Genomic DNA, 16,378 nt, shown 5'->3' on the forward strand with positions numbered 1-16,378 from the left:
TCTAAGAAATGTTTTCCCAATACATTTATTACTTCACTTATTGAATAAATATTTGTCATGTCAGTTGCCTGCTGAAAACTGGTCAATGTTTCAGCTATAGGGTAAAGTCCAAACTATATAACTTGATATTCTGAGGCCATCATCATCTGACCTCTGCCCTTCAGTCCCATTGTCTGTCTGTCCCCAAGTACGAGGGTCACTACAGACTACTGAACCCCTTATCATAATCTTGACCTTGTTTTTCCTGATCATTGTTCCTGATCATTCTTGTTCTTGGTTTTGTTTTTGTTTGAAATACCTGTTCCATTGAGAAGTCTGTAGAACTCACAGGATTTGGGGGATAAGGCAAGGCATAATATGAATATTTTTTTAATTTATTTAAATTGGAGGCTAGTTATTTTACAATATTGTAGTGGTTTTTGCCATACATTGACATGAATCAGCCATGGGTACACATGTGTTCCCCATCCTGAACTCCCCTGCTGCTGCTGCTAAGTCGCTTCAGTCGTGTCCAACTCTGTGCGACCCCATAGATGGCAGCCCACCAGGCTCCCCCATCCCTGGGATTCTCCAGGCAAGAACACTGGAGTGGGTTGCCATTTCCTTCTCCAATGCATGAAAGTGAAAAGTGAAAGTGAAGTCGCTCAGTCATGTCCGACTCTTAGCAATCCCATGGACTGCAGCCTACCAAGCTCCTCCGTCCATGGGATTTTCCAGGCAAGAGTACTGGAGAAGGGTGCCATTGCCTTCTCCGTGAACCCCCCTAAATTTCTGTTATTCATAATTGCATACAAATAAAGTTCTAAAGTTTGCCCCCCAAAATATTTCTCAGTGTAGGGTCCAAATTTGCAACATTTTTTCTAAAAGATGTAATAAATACCCTTTATCCTTAGTCTGGATTTATTGTTTCTTTGGGCTTCTCAAGAGCCTATTTTTCTGTACTTTCTTGTTGAGGGGCTGGAATTTTGGGGAAGCTTTATGGGCTAATTTATGCATTTGAGGTTTCTGATCTGATTGAGGAGTCACAGGGAGACCTACCTCTTTGCATCCTGTTCATTCCCTCCACCCCATCAGCCACAGTTTAGGGCTCAGTCACTGCAGGGCCCTAGTTCCCTGTGGTTGGACTGGGGATGGAGGTGCGCACGTGTAAGACAAACTACAGCCTGCTCGTGGTAATGTTGGCTCTAGTAAAATCATCCGTTGGTTCTGTATCTAAGAAAGTCGTCATGGAACCACTCCCCCACCCTCTGCTCCACTCCATATTTCCACTTTCCCACCCCAGTATTTGTAGCTTTTAGTCTGTGATGATCCATCTATCTTAAAATATATACTAGTTTTATTGTGGCCCTAGCTTAAGTTTGCTTATATAATGAATTTGCTTTTAGAGTCAAACTTTTTCTTTTCCCTTCCTTTCATGGAATTTAATTCTCAAATACTGTTTTTATTTTGTTTTCTTTTGTTTTAAGAAAAAGAAGACAGATTTTTCACCATAAGTTTGTAGCCAGTTTGGTAGCAGGGCTTTTCTCCAAACAGTGCTCTGCCTTTGGCTTTCCCATGGGATTGGTGGCATGGGATGATAAGAAAGATCTGGCTTTTACCTCTGCCCTTTAATTGTATTACCTTGGGGAAAGTACTTAACCTTTCAGAACCTTGGTGTTCTTTCATTTAATAATTACCTCATAAGGTTACAGTAAGGAATAAATGAAATAATGTATGCAGAATTTTAGCTCAGTGTCTAACATGTAATAAGTACTCAATAAATAGTATTTATTATTATCATTGTTATTTTCAGTAGACATTAGGACTAGAGTTGTGATGATGACTATTCCTTGGGATTCTCCTGTAGATTAAGACAAATTGGGTTTCTACCCAGGGTGGGAATGTAAGTCTAGGACTATTACATCGCTGATTTTTTTTTTTTTTTCTGCTTTCCAAAGGCTTTAATTTTTCTTCCTCTGGAAGAGAAGATGTAGATGTGAGAACATTAGGAAATGGTAAGATTGCAACATCACTTGACTAGAACTAACTTTCAGATTATCACCCTTTTCAGGCAGTAGGTTTTCTGTAGTCACTTAATCAGAATCAAAGTTGGCAGAGCCCAGAGCTTCTCCATGAGAGGAAGCCTTGTGGATTTTGGAGCTACCCTTGTAAATTATATGATTATGTTTTAACAGGGATCATTTCTTCAGAAGCCATCTTTATTGCATACCTATAGGTTATAAGGGACTTTTACAGTTGTGCATTAACAAACAGGTACTTGATTTTTTCCAAAAGTCTGATTATTCATTGTTCCTTTTAATAACATTTCAGTACCAGTTCAGTTTTCAAAATGCACATCTTCATTGAAAAGATGTTCCTGCTCTCTTAGCCTTCATTTTTCTCATTTTATATTATTGCATTACAAGAAAGATGATGAGAGTAATCCTGAACTATTCTAGATTTATAGTCCCTTCTTCTCCTGGAATCTCAGCTTTTCATTTCACTAGGCTAGGAGAATGTATTTCAACTTGGTATACCTGGGCATTGCTGCACATGACAACGTTACATTAGTGTAACCAAGTCAATCCATGGCTGTTTGGACATGATTTTGTAAATTAACACAGGCTCGTTCATGGACTTTTGGGAAAGCAGTCATTTTCACATATTGCCTGTACTGGGGTTTAGCAGCCCCCCAAAAACCCCTTGATTCTTTTCACACATTCTTCCCTCCCCTAGATGTAGTCATGTCACTGAACTTTCCGTCCTGTAGAGCTCAACTCGTTTTTTCACACCTCCCAACCCTCTTGCATTAGCCCAAATGTTAACTCCATCAACACGTTTCTGTTTCATGACGGGGTGTGTGCTGCCAGGAAGGCCCTTTGCAATTGAGCTGGTGAATCCTCATAGAGTACATTTCACTTCACAAGAAATTAAGGAACTTCAGCAGGTAAACCACTTCATGACATGGAAATTGTCATGTTTCTGCAACTCTGTAACTGAACTAGAGTTGCTAATTGTTTTTCTTTTTCTAATACTACAGAAAATTAATAACTCATCTAACAAAATCCAAGTCCGTGACTTGCAGCTTGTCACAAGGTAAGGGTAGGCTCACTGGTGATGTCTCAAGAGGGGAGTTTTGGTTGCAGATCATTTATCTGATAAGGGATTTGTATCCGGAATATATAAAGAACTCCTGCAACTCAATAATAAGAAAACAACTTGATTAAAAATGGAGAGAATGTTAAATGCACATTTCTCCAAAGAGGATATACAAATAGCCAGTGAATACATGAAAAAGTGTTCAGCATCATTAGTCATTAGGAAAATGCACATCAAAACCACAGTGAGATCCCACTTAACAAAAAAGACAGAAAACAGCAAGTATTGGCAAAATGTGGAGAAATTGGATCCCTTATACATTCCTGTGGGATTGTAACTAGTACCACTTGGGAAAACAATTTGGCAGTTTCTCAAAAGGTTAAATATATAGTAACCATCTGACCCAGTAGTTCCACTTCTAGCTATATACCCACGAGAAGTGAAAATGTACATCCACACAGAGACTTCTGCATGAATGCTTATAGTCACATTACTCACAATAGCAAAAAGTAGAAACCACCAAAATGTCTATGGATAAACAAAATGGTATATCCATACAATGGAAAATCAGTGGTAAAATATCAGTACTTTGAAATACTGATACATGTGGCAACGTGGATGAACCTTAAAAACATTATGAAGAATCCAGACATCAAATACCACATATTGTACATTTTACAGTATTCACATTTTATATAAAATGTTCAGAGTGGGGATGTCTATAGAGATATAAAGTCAACTAGTGGTTGCCAACGGCTAGGGGAAATGGGGAATGAGAAGTGATTGCAATTGGGTGTGGAGTTTCTCTTTTGGGGTGATTAAAGCGTTCTAAAATTAGATTGAGGTAGTTGCTGCACAGCTCTGTAAACGTACTAAAAATCACTGAATCGTTCAGTTAAACAGAGGAATTGTATGTAAATTATATCTCACTAAAGCTATTTTTAAAGAAAGAGAAGTTTGGGGCAAGGCTTATCTGTATTTTATAAACTCAGACAGACTTTCTTTTATTGTTTTTGTTTAGAGAGGCAATAGGACATATGAAAGAAGGTGAAGAAGAGAAGACCAAGACCTACAGTGCCTTAATATGGACAAATAAAGCAATACAGAGGAAGGACATTGAATTCCTAGATGACATAAAGGTACTTCAGTGCTCTAATTCTTTTATTTTTCTACTGACTATGAAAGTCTTTTGTCTTCTCATTTATTACCAAGTCATGGCACACTGGCTTTGGGGACTCTTGAATTGTTGCTGTTGTTTAGTTGCTAAATCATGTCCAACTCTTTTGCAACCCCTTGGACTGTAGCCTGCCAGGCTCCTCTGTCCATTGCATTTCCCAGGCAAGAATACTAGAGAGGGTTGCTGTTTCCTTCTCCAGGGGATCTTCCTGACCCAGGGATGGAGTCCTGCATTGGCAGGCGGGTTCTTTACCACTGAGCCACCAGGGGCTGTGAAACCTGGTTCTAAATTCTGGCTCTGCCATTTACTCCTTAAATGAGTGAGTAATCCATCTAGCCTGTCTGAAAGGCAGTGTTGCTACTGATTAGGAGTCTGACTCCAAGAACAGATAGCATTAGCATTAGTCGCTCAGTCGTGTCCGACTCTGCGACCCCATGGACTACAGCCCACCAGGCTCCTCTGTCTATGAGATTTTCCAGGCAAGGATACTGGAGTGGGTTGCCATTTCCTTCTCCAAGAACAGATAACCTGGGTACAAATCTTGGTTCTGCATTTCTTGGTTGTATGACTTTGGATGAGTTGCTTAGCTTCTTTGTGTTTCAGTTTCTTCATCGATAAAATTAGTTAGAAGAATTAAACAGGTTTAGTCATATAAAGCCCTTACAATAGGATCTGGCATATAGAAAACACTCAACAATGGTATTATTATATTTGACCATCTGTAGAAAGGAAATAGAAAACAGAATTTAATAGAATTGGTGCTCAGATTAACTGCACAGATAAAACATATTGTAAATCAATATGTCAGGGTGATATATGTAGGGCACAAATGTTTTGGCACATGCTAGATTTTCCTTCACATGAGGACATTGCTCTTAAGGATCTACACGATCATTTGAGTATTTCTTCCCACCTGCCCCCACCTCTTCCTGTAAAGATAACTCACTTTCACATGCAAGGAATGAGCAAAAATGGGCACAAATATGTAGTTATCATAACATTGTTTAAATGGGCAGTATTTTGTAAAAATCTAGAGGGGACTGGTTTAGTCTTATGGCTTATCTGGTATGATGGACTGTTAGTAGCCAGATGTTAGAAATTTTATGGAAGATGAATATTCATTGACAAAAGGAAATGTTCCTGATGAATACTAAAGGTGGGGGGAAAAAAAACAAGCTATAAGAATATAAAGGACTTCTGTGGTGGTCCAGTGGTTGGGAATCTGCCTATCAATGCAGGGGCACGGGTTTGATCCCTGGCCTGGGAAGTTCCCATATGCCACGGGCAACTATGCCTATGTGCTACAACTACTGAGCCCATGCACTCTAGAGCCGTGGTCTAAACAAGAGGATCCTCAGTAAAGAGAAGCCTGCACACCACAACTAGAGAGTAGCCCCTGCTCGCCACAACTAGAGAAAGCCCGTGTGTGGCAACGAAACCCAGCACAGCCAGAAAGAAATAAAAATAATAAGAATAAAAGAATATATAGAGGATGATACATTGTGATTTAGACACACACATAAGTGTGTGGTTATATATACACATATGTATGACTGTACAAAAAAAATGTATGGCAAAAGAAATACCATAAATAGGATTTATACTTATGAAAAACATAAAATACCCAATAGAGAAAACTGGACAAATTATTTGAACAGACAGCTGAAAAAATGGCAACTCCAAATGGCCAAGAATCATTTGAAAAGATACTTTACCTCTAGACTGAAGTAACAATGACATCACTTTATTCTTCTGAGGCTAAGAATGCCTTTTGGTTGGATGGAGAAGGCTAGTTAGCTATATTTTCAATAGAAATGTAAGTGTTTTAGCCTTTTGGAAAACAATGTGGTGGGGACTGTGAAAATAAAAATTTAATGGTCTACCCAGTACTTCCCCTATTGGCAATCTGTCCTGAAGAAATAAAAATTCAGTGTATAAGGATATGTGCACAAAGATGTTTGTTGACTTGTTCAGAGTGAGAAAATCAACAAAACTGTAAACAAAGTAAATTTCCTTTGATAAGGAAATGGTAGAACATGTTGGAATATTATGCAGCTGTTTTAAAAAAACTAAAACGACATGTGATCCCATTTAATTTGTGTTGCTGTATGTATATATGTCTAAAACTGTTGGGGAAAAAAGATAGAGGTAGATCTGCGTCTGTGACTTGTAGGAACATCCATAACATTGGGGGGCGGGGGGGAAGCAAGGTGCAGAATAGTGTTCATTTTAATAATGAGTATTTTGGTGAAAACATACATGTCACCTACTGAGAGTTCATCTATAAAATGACGGGTGGACTAGATGACCCCAGTGGGCCTTCCACTTCTTGGCTTCTGTGATTCCATATCTAAGGCCCTTTGGCTTTTGGCTCTATTGTTGAGAGTCTTTAGAATGATAGTTATACTAAGACAAGTTTCTTTAAGATTGAGAAACAAATTTCTAAGCCTCTACCCCATGACATGCGTACATATCATTTAGAATGCTGTGGGGAAAATAGAAACCCACTTTAACAATAGACTTACAGTTTGGGAGTAGCCATAGAGCTAATTCAGAAATAATGCTGAGATGATTGTTATAGGTATACCCTAAGTAGTGAAAAGGTCTGTTTTAATGGACCACAGCCCAAGTGGACTGATGATAACTGACATCTAATCATTTTCTTAAAGTGCTAGGGTTAAAATGTTTTTCAGATATTCCTATTGGCATCAAAAATATAAAAACTGATTACTGCCCCATTCTGAAAAAAAGTCATTTCAGATTTACTCTTTGTCTCCTCTTTTTTGAAGGGCAATCTAGTTTGTGTGTGTGTGTGTGTGTGTGTGTGTTTTGGCCGTGCTGGGCCTTCATGATGAAAACGGGCTCTCTCTCTAGTTGCGGTACACAGGTTTCTCATTGTGGTGGCCGCTTCTGTTGTGGAGCACAGGCTCTAGAGCTTGGGCTCAGTAGTTGTGTCACAGGCCCAGCTGCCCCGTAGCATGTGGAATCTTCCCAGACCAGGTATCAAACCCATGTCCCCTGCACTGGCAGGCAGATTCTCAACCACTGGACCACCAGGGAAGTCCAGGGCAACCTAGTTGTAAGGAAGAAATCACTGTGTATCTTTATATGTGTTTCTGAAAAATTCAGCAGTGTGGGAAAGCAAAGCACAGTGTTGGAGTAAATGAAGTGGTTTCATTTTGTTTACTAAAAAACCAAGAGACCAAAAAGACAGACGAGTGTGTGTCCATCTGAGTGTTGTGTCGGAAGCGGTGGTGTGTTTTATGGCTCAGCTTTAACTCCATCGCCTGCTCCTGGGTCAGAGTCCCAGGAATGACTCTGGAAACAGGGGAAGGGCGCCCTGCACCTAGTCACCTAGTTAAAGCCCAGCTGCTTCTATGCCCTAAAGTGGAGACCATATCTTTATAGATTCTATAATAATTCAGCCTTGTCCTTTTTCTCTTTTTGGTCTTTTTGACCAGAGTAATGTTAGACCTTATGGAGACAAGTTATCTCATCCGAACAAAGTGCTTCTAAAATCAAAGAATTATAGAATCGTAAAACCCACAAGTTAGGAGGAGCCATTGACTCACTGCTCTGATAAAAGAAAGCAGTCATACCATTTCAAGTGTAGTCTTTGTCAGAACCTGCTCTTCTTTCTTGGTGGAGAACTTGATAGAGGAGAGCCCAGACAGAAATCTTTCTTTTCTCAGCATGGCTTCAGGCACTTACTAATCGCATAAATCAGGAAGGAGTTGTTCCAACAAGAAATTGCAAAGGATTCAAAGTTCTTGTGAACCTACATTGCTGGTTATACCCAGTATCTATTCTTAAAACTGGGAATTAGTTGGCCTTTTACAATATTAACCTGTATTTATTTATATCTTGTGACATAAAAGGACATCTCTAATTGTGAGAAAACCAAGCCTTTGTCCCTAAAAAGCTGAGCTGTAAAAAAAAAAAAAAACATGCAATGTAATTCTCAAGTAACTTGAACTGGGCTGACAAATATTGAGAGGTTCTGGTTTACTTGTAATTGTTATTCTGAAACACCACCCTAGACAATGATGCAGCTGAAAATTTCCCAGATATTATAACCCTGTGAATAGGTATATTATTATCCCTACAACATGGACACTGCCCAGGCACACAAGTGATGCTGATGTCCATCTTCTATAAACACCATTTTTCACCTTAGTATGAATTTCTCACTATTAGGTCACTCTGCTGGGTTAGGGGGAAAAAAAAGTAAGAACATTATCTTCTAGAAGATCTTTGTTTAATGGGCAGGATAACACTCCAGGGTCCAATCAATTTGTCAATGCTAGAGCAAAAGAGACCTTGGGTATCATTTACTTCAAATCAATGATACTTTGTTTTTATATGGTGTACTGGGGCCCAGATGATAAGTAATTGTGGACTAGATTATAGGAAGTCCCACAAAGTTTGAACCTTAGAGAATACAATTTATTACAGTATTAGTTTCTATCCTGATAGTAATAGATGGGATCCTTAAGAAAACATCTATAGTGAGCCATGGATGACAAAGGAGATGCTAAGACAGGCTTCACTGGGCAGAAAGCTGAAACATGGTTTTCATATCCTTCTCTAGGACTTAAATATTGACCAGAAAACACCTTTACGGGTTCTTCACCGGAGGCCCCTGGCTGTGAGAACTCGCATCATTCACTCCATGGAGACACGCTATGTGGACGAGCACCATTTCCGCCTCTACCTGAAGACTCAAGCTGGAACGTATCCCTTCACCCTTGTGTAGCACTAAGTCTTCCAGAATCCTATTGGGAGAATTCATGCCACCCTGGGAAAGAGGTTCAACCTTATCTTGAAACTGTTCAGGAAAGGTTTGGGTTGTAGAAGAATTTTTTTCTTTTTCTATCTGAGGTATTTTGACCTATTAAATTTGTGCTTTTCAAAATGACATTGTAAATCACAAGGCAGCAGCCAATTCAATGTGAACCTTAAAATACGTAGTGTCTTACACAATGCTGAGGTACTGAGGGCATAGTAAGGGCTCAGGGAACACATTTGATTGATTCATGCCTTTACACATTTTGCAGGCTACATACTGACAACCACATTTAGGTCCTTTCAGCATTCTGCCCCAGATGATTAAACAGGGGTGATGGATGGGAGTGGCCCTACTTCACATGCAGACCTTCACGTTATCCGGCCACTGGCCCAGAACAAGAGAACGGTCCCAGTTTAAATAATTTGTCTGTAACCTACCCTGCTTTGTGTGGTTTTGTATCAGATCTTGAGTGAGTGAGTGGGAGAAGTTGCTCAGTCGTGTCTGACTCTTTGCAATCCCATGGATGTAGCCTGCCAGGCTCCTCCATCCATGGGATTTTCCAGGAAGGAGTACTGGAGTGGGGTGCCATTGCCTTCTTCAGGGGATCTTCCCAACCCAGGGATTGAACCCAGGTCTCCCGCATTATAGGCAGACACTTTACCATCTGAGCCACCAGGGAAATCCTTGTATCAGATCTTAGTTGCTGGGTTAAAATATATCAGGGAACTGCCTTTGTCTTAGTTTTAGTTTATTTTTCAGAAGTGCCCCAAGTTTTTATTTGTTTCTTGGTTTGATGATATTTTGTGATTGAATAATATGAAGTATGAAACCTTCTAATTGGTATAAAACTCATGACAACTTATTGGATATAATAACAGGGGAGAAATAAGTCAAGTTTTAATTACCAAATAGCATTCTTACTGTCTTTCTGTTACTAGTCTGCCTCTCCTTTCCATCAATCTTCTCTCCTCTTCTCTTTACCTACTCCACCCCAGGACTGACCAAGCTAAAATAGGTACAGGTTATTTACTCTGAAAATCTCCTAAATTTTTGTAGTTTCAATCAAGTGATGACCTATTTAGACCAGGGGACATGGAGCACATTTGCTTATTGTAGATGGACAGTGGGTGGAATTTCAGAGAAATCACAGATATAAAAGACATACATTTTAATCTAATTTTAGCATTTGTTTTGATGTGCTAAGAAGAATGCAGTGGTCTTAAGGAAGAAGCCAATGTCTTTTCAATCTCACTAACATACTTTTAGAACAAGTCTAAGGCATTAACCAAGGAAGACTATTACACAGTAAAACTTAGAGTCCATAATTCACAGAATTATGTGAATTTTTCTCGTATATTGCTCAGTATACCGAACTAGTTCATTTGACTTATACTTCATCCCTCTGGCTATGAATAAAAACCATTATGGACCTTTTAATTGGTTATTCTGGGACTTTTTCTCATCCTCCCTCATCATTGCTATTCAGAAGTAGCACTCTCTAAAGAGGTGAGGGAAAAGGGATGGTTGAGCAATTATGAGTTTAGCGAAGAAGACAGTTAACTAGATAACTATATACCTTATGTTTGAGTCAAAATATTTGGTGAAAGTACAGTGAACAAATTATCAGAAAGTGAGGAAGACTTAATATCATCATATTATGGTTTTAACTTTATATTTATCATCTTAGAATAAACTTTTTTTTTTCAGAATAAACTTTTATATTCAAATTATATTACATTTTTATACTAAGTACTGGTTTATAGATAACATAGGCTAAATGAGTGTTTACTGAATGCTGGCAAAAACAAATCTCTCAGGTAAAATACAGTTAAGATTATAGTAGAGTTCTGTGTAAGGAGTATTAAGGTAATCTGAATAATTCTAGGATTAATCATTGACTTTGAAATTTGAAAATCTATAAGAAAAATACACACACAAAAGAATTAGTTCTATTGCTAACCATGCAAGAATTGCAAACAACTAGAATTTAGAATCCTTCTGAAGGACCTTCATTAAGTCTAAATATGTACATTGTCTCCCATCCTATTGTTATTGTGTCACTGCGTCATGTTACAAGAGAAGCCATCAATAATGTCACCATGAGTGACCCTGTGAAAACCTACCATTTGGCAGATATCTGCTGTCATTACTAAAAAATGATGAGACCAAAAAGATGGCAAAATAGAATTTGTGGCAAAAAAGAAAACAGCTGAAGTTCTTTTTTTAAAAGCACTGAACTACAGTTAATTTTAAAAATCCATATTCAAACTTTGGCGCTTGGAGATGAGCCAAAAGAAAAGTCATGACTCTTGGTAAGTTTGGTGTAAACACAGGCTCTAGGCCCCAGTGTTGGCTCCCAGACCGGTAGGAATCAGTTTGCCGTAGCTTATTGATTGCCATAGCTATATTTTCTAAGATATACGTCCCAATCACGGCTCAGAAATAAACTCCTTCTGGTGCATTTCTGCTTTTGTCATTTCCCCTCCAACCTGTCAAATCTCACCTAACAGTTGCTATTACATGACTATCTTCATTTTATCCTTAAACAAACCTCAGCTACATTAAAGAGTTTGTACATGGAGACTTTGGAAGAACCAAGCCAAACATTGGCTCTCTGATGGATGTGACTGCAGACATTCTTGAGCTGGATGTTGAGGTAAACCATTTAATTGTGGAAATGCCTGTTTACACACTGAATTCAGCCAACATTATGCTCTTGCAGCACTAAGCCAAATAGTACTGTTCACTTTAATAGATATTTGAAATTGGTCTCGTTTATGATTCTTACAAATATATAGCTAATTGACTAACTGTGCTTAACATATGACATGAGACCCTTGAACCATGCAAGGAAACAAAGTTTTCAGTGCCCCTCACATATCCTTTGGACTCTTTTGTAGAGAATTTAAGACAGCCTACTCAGAAATAAGTAGGGATAGAAAATGGGATGAGTCAAAGGTTATAAATAAAAGCAGTCCCATAAGGCTTCTATGATACGCTATAAAATTCTCCATTCATATCGTATGAATTGAAATCAGATTACATTCTTAATTAGAAGGATGGAATGAATGGATCTTTCAGGAAATGCTCCATAAATATTTTCCTCATTTGAGCACCAATAGGTATTGAGTCACAAGTTGTACACTTTGGTAAATATCTGATTAAAAACAGCCCCCCAGCCCACAAAAAAAGGTGGGCGGTGAATTTTTGCACTTGGGAATCATCTCAGTATAAATGAAAAGAAGTGGGTATAATTACCTGGTGTGAAAACAGCCATGGTAATCAAATGATCACTGGAGCATTATTATCTTACCAGCACTTCCCTTGAGTTCTTTCGGGTTAGACTTTATACACCTCCTGCGGGACAACCAGTGATAGCACCTTGAGGGTTGCAGGGAATCTTCTTAGTAAGACTGTCATTTTCAGGAAGACAATCTTCTCCTAAAGAAAATTCCAAATGCATTCATCTTCTTTGACCTTAATTCTTAGGATAGCTTAGGAGTGTCGAAGAGCCAAAGGCCAGAGCTTCTCAGCCTTGACTGTCCACTACAATCACCTGTACAACTTTAAAAACCCAATAAATATGCCTACTTTCCCCTGCCCTCAACGCATACTAGATACTGTGATCAGTAATTTTGGTTTTCAGGCTTGAAAAACCACCCATAAATTTATATATAGGTGTTTGGTTTATGGCTATTCTCTGAAATGAAACCAAAGTATTTCTTGGCATTTGTAAAAGATACAGATACACACAATACTTATTTGGGCTTTTCTAATAAAAATTCCCAAGTCTTGTATTGACTCATAGATTAACTTAAATAATTTTTGTAAGTCATTTCAAGTTTTACACTTTAGGTATTAAAAAACAATGCGGGCCTGGTAGTTTTGTTGTTTGCTTTTTGTAGTTTGTTTTTGTTTGTTTTAACTTCTAAATTAGGCCCTCTACATAGTTAAGGCAAAGTGCAATTTCATACTTCTAATGCCTGGGACATGATGTTTTATGTGGAGGCCAATAGTCTGCTACTGTAATTCCATTATAACTTAAAGATCAAGGTTTTGTTCCAGAAGAGCCAAACCAGGATGAGTAGAGATAGATAAATTCAATTTTAAAAGCAACAAAAATTATATTAATGTGAATGCAAAAATTTCTAATCCTTTTCTAGTTTCAGGTGATCTTTCATAATGATTTATTTCACATTTAGTTGCTAAGTTACAAACAACATTGTAAGTATAAAGACTACTTTAAATGTAGTACTGTTAAATGCAGGATGGGAAAATGAAGACTAAAAGTTGCTGAGACTTTTGAGGGAAAGTTGGTATTGCCCCCTGCATTTTCATTTTCCCATAAATAACATTTAAAAAATTTAAATATACTCTTGACTTGTTTATAAATATAGTCTAAACTTGTTTTGATCAAAAAGTACAATTAAATAACTGGCTGAGTAACCAAATACTCAGTGAATTCAGGAAGAGACCTCAGGTCCAAGAACCCCAAGTCCTAGAGTGGATTTTAGAGTGTTAAATTGAGATGTTCTATGGCTGTTTTCTTCCAATGCAGTTTCCTCTGTTGCATTATATTAAAACTATTAAATATATATAGCATTACCAGTAAATGCTTACTAGAACAATAATGTGTTAATGACTTGTTTTCTTCCTTCTAGTCTGTAGATGTTGACTGGCCCCCTGCTCTGGATGACTAGCTTTCAGATTTGGAAACAAAGAGTAGGCTTTTCCAGCTCAGCATGGACGTCCATCCAGCATACACTGTAAAATGGTTGTTTTTACCCACCATAACGGTGTCTTGGAAATCATTTGGATCATGTTGATCTATGTATTTTTAAATTTGTTGTAACATCTCAGGATCTATCTATGTGTATAATTTGTGTTGAATTATTCTAAGGATGTCTTATGATTTTTCTCCAATCCCCAACAAATTATGAATAATGAAACCATTCAGAGTTACAAAAACAGGATACATTCTCTGATAATCTGAGAAGCTCTAATTTCTTTCAGCAAAATTTCCCTCCATAAGATAGTTAAAATCATATTTTAAATTTTTTAAATGATCTTGATAAAAGTTACCTCTAGATTTATGCAACACAGTATCCTTATAATATTCTAGGATATCAAATGAAAATCTGACATCATTCATATTTTTCCCAGTAAGCTTCAAGCAAGTGATCACCAATAGAAGTACTGTTTTGGTATGATTTGTCAAAATCTTAATGACTCCAATTGTCCACTATTCTGACAATCTAGAATTGTCAGTATGTTTCCTGGGGAAGAGGAAGTAACACCTTAGGAACTGAGGCATACCATGGTAAGAGACTTTTAAATGAGGAGACACAAGTGCCTTCAATGACTTTAATCCCAGGGATAAGATTCTGAAAAACTGACTTGCTAAACAAAGGTAAGCTGATATTATTCCAGAGTGCTTCAATATATTATCTAATTGCAAACATCTTCATCAGGTAGATAAGAGTATTATCATCTCCACTTTATAAATATGAAAACCAAAGAATAGAAGTTAATTGATTTATCTAAAATTCATCTCAAGTTCCATATCTGGGACTAGGACTGAAGTTTCCTGGTCTCTAGGGTCCTTTCTAAAAAACCTTATTATTGAGCACCTCCTACATGAAGCAGGTACCTAGAATGTCATTTTAATGCACATAACCATGAGAACTGACTTTTGGAATTTAGATACCAAATCAAGCTTACAAAAAAATAGCCCAAGTAAATTTCATGTGAGCTCATATGATTACCATTTGTTAATTAATCATCAGTTGGTACTCTGAAAAGGAAAATCATTAAATAAGCACAACCTAAAGAAAATGGATGGATCATTAAGAGAAAAGTTTCAGAAAGGAGTCTCATTAAAATTTCAGATATAAGTGCAATTTCCATCACCATGATTCAACTTTCTGAACTTATTTTGGAACACATGTGACCTGGATAGTATGGAATACTCAGTTTCCCATCTCTCCATTAAACATGCTTTAGAACTACTCTGGTGGTACAGTGGATAAGAATCCTCTTGCCAATGCAGGGGACATGGGTTCAACCCCTGGTCCGGGAAGATCCCACGTGTCACGGAACAACTAGCCCATATGCCACAACTGCTGAGCCTGTAAGCCACAACTACTGAAGCCCGAGAGCCTAGAACCTGTGCTCTGCAACAAGATTTGCCACCGCTATGAGAAGCCCATGCACTGCAATGAAGAGTAGCCCCTGCTCACTGCAACTAGAGAAGGACCACTCATAGCAACAAAGACAAATAAAAAGACAGAAAAACATGCTTCAGAGATACTGAGTTGTATCATTAACCTTAGGAATCAGGAAAATGCTTTAACTGACATGAAAAAATTTCATATGTGAATGAAAGTGAAAGTCACTCAGTCATGTCCGACTCTTTGCGACCTCATGGACTGTCCATGGAATTCTCCAGGCCAGAATACTGGAATGGGTAGCCAGTCCCTTCTCCAGGGGATCTTCACAACCCAGGGATTGAATCCAAGTCCCCTGCTTGGCAGGCAGATTCTTTACCACTGAGCCACCTGGTAACAGCAAATAACTTTTTCATTGTTCTCAGTGCCAAAAAATGAGAAAGGGATAATAGAAATAAACTTGTGGTTAAAAACGTAATTGTGTGAATGTTTCTTAATTTCTAGGGAAATTTTGCTACAAGAGAGATTTAAATAATTTGAGAAATAGTCTTTTGTAGGTTTCTTCTTGGCTCAGCTTTGCATTTAGTAGATCTGCAAATGAAAGAATTAAGAACCTCCTTAGCAATTATTAGAAGACTTATTATACTTACTATACTGGGATTATATAAAATTTCAAGAGGAAACAGCTGTATATACTTATTCCAACTATTCATGAGACAGGTTGTTGAAAATTAATGTAGGTCTTTGTTTAATTAGAACTGAAAACATAGAGTGCAAAAAATATAGTTTTTTTGCCTATATAAAAATATTCTTAGTTTTGTGATCTTCTCCTATTGTTTAAATGTTTGTTTTTGTTTTTTTAGAAACACTTAAGGGAAAGGGCCCTTTGTACTTTAAGTATATCTTTGTCCCAAATACAGTCTTGTTTTAAGAAAAACACTGAATAGCTGGAAAAGTGGAAAAAAAAAAAAATGGTAAAATGAAAAATTTCCCAAGTAAGATAAGTGGTTTCATTTACGTTATGTGAAATCAATTTAGAAATTAAATTTCTATTTCTATAAAAAGCATATTATTTAAGTAGATCTTACGGGGTTCTGTTCTTTGATTTTTAACTCCATATAAGAAAATGAACTTTGATTAAGCTTTCCTGAGTTGATTTTTTTTTAA

At 37.6% G+C, this 16,378-nt stretch overlaps 1 protein-coding gene across 5 annotated transcripts in view; it reads left to right on the forward strand.

Moving 5' to 3' along the window:
- The window catches only part of PUS10 (pseudouridine synthase 10), an 85,627-nt gene extending 69,938 nt beyond the window's left edge, over positions 1–15,689 (forward strand). For 4 of the 5 annotated variants that reach the window (XM_005889035.2, XM_070379524.1, XM_070379526.1 and 1 more), the window contains 7 exons: positions 1,938–1,994; positions 2,850–2,926; positions 3,020–3,075; positions 4,100–4,217; positions 8,847–8,989; positions 11,601–11,700; positions 13,706–15,689. In XM_005889035.2, the coding sequence (XP_005889097.1) occupies positions 1,938–1,994; positions 2,850–2,926; positions 3,020–3,075; positions 4,100–4,217; positions 8,847–8,989; positions 11,601–11,700; positions 13,706–13,744 (590 nt within the window). In that variant the 3' untranslated portion in view covers positions 13,745–15,689. The remainder of the gene's footprint in view (positions 1–1,937; positions 1,995–2,849; positions 2,927–3,019; positions 3,076–4,099; positions 4,218–8,846; positions 8,990–11,600; positions 11,701–13,705) is intronic. The other variant, XM_070379527.1, reaches the window with a different exon arrangement.
- Positions 15,690–16,378: the final 689 nt, after the last annotated feature.

This window comes from Bos mutus, chromosome 11 (genome assembly GCF_027580195.1).
Source record: "Bos mutus isolate GX-2022 chromosome 11, NWIPB_WYAK_1.1, whole genome shotgun sequence".
In the NCBI taxonomy this organism is placed as follows: Eukaryota; Metazoa; Chordata; class Mammalia; order Artiodactyla; family Bovidae; genus Bos; species Bos mutus.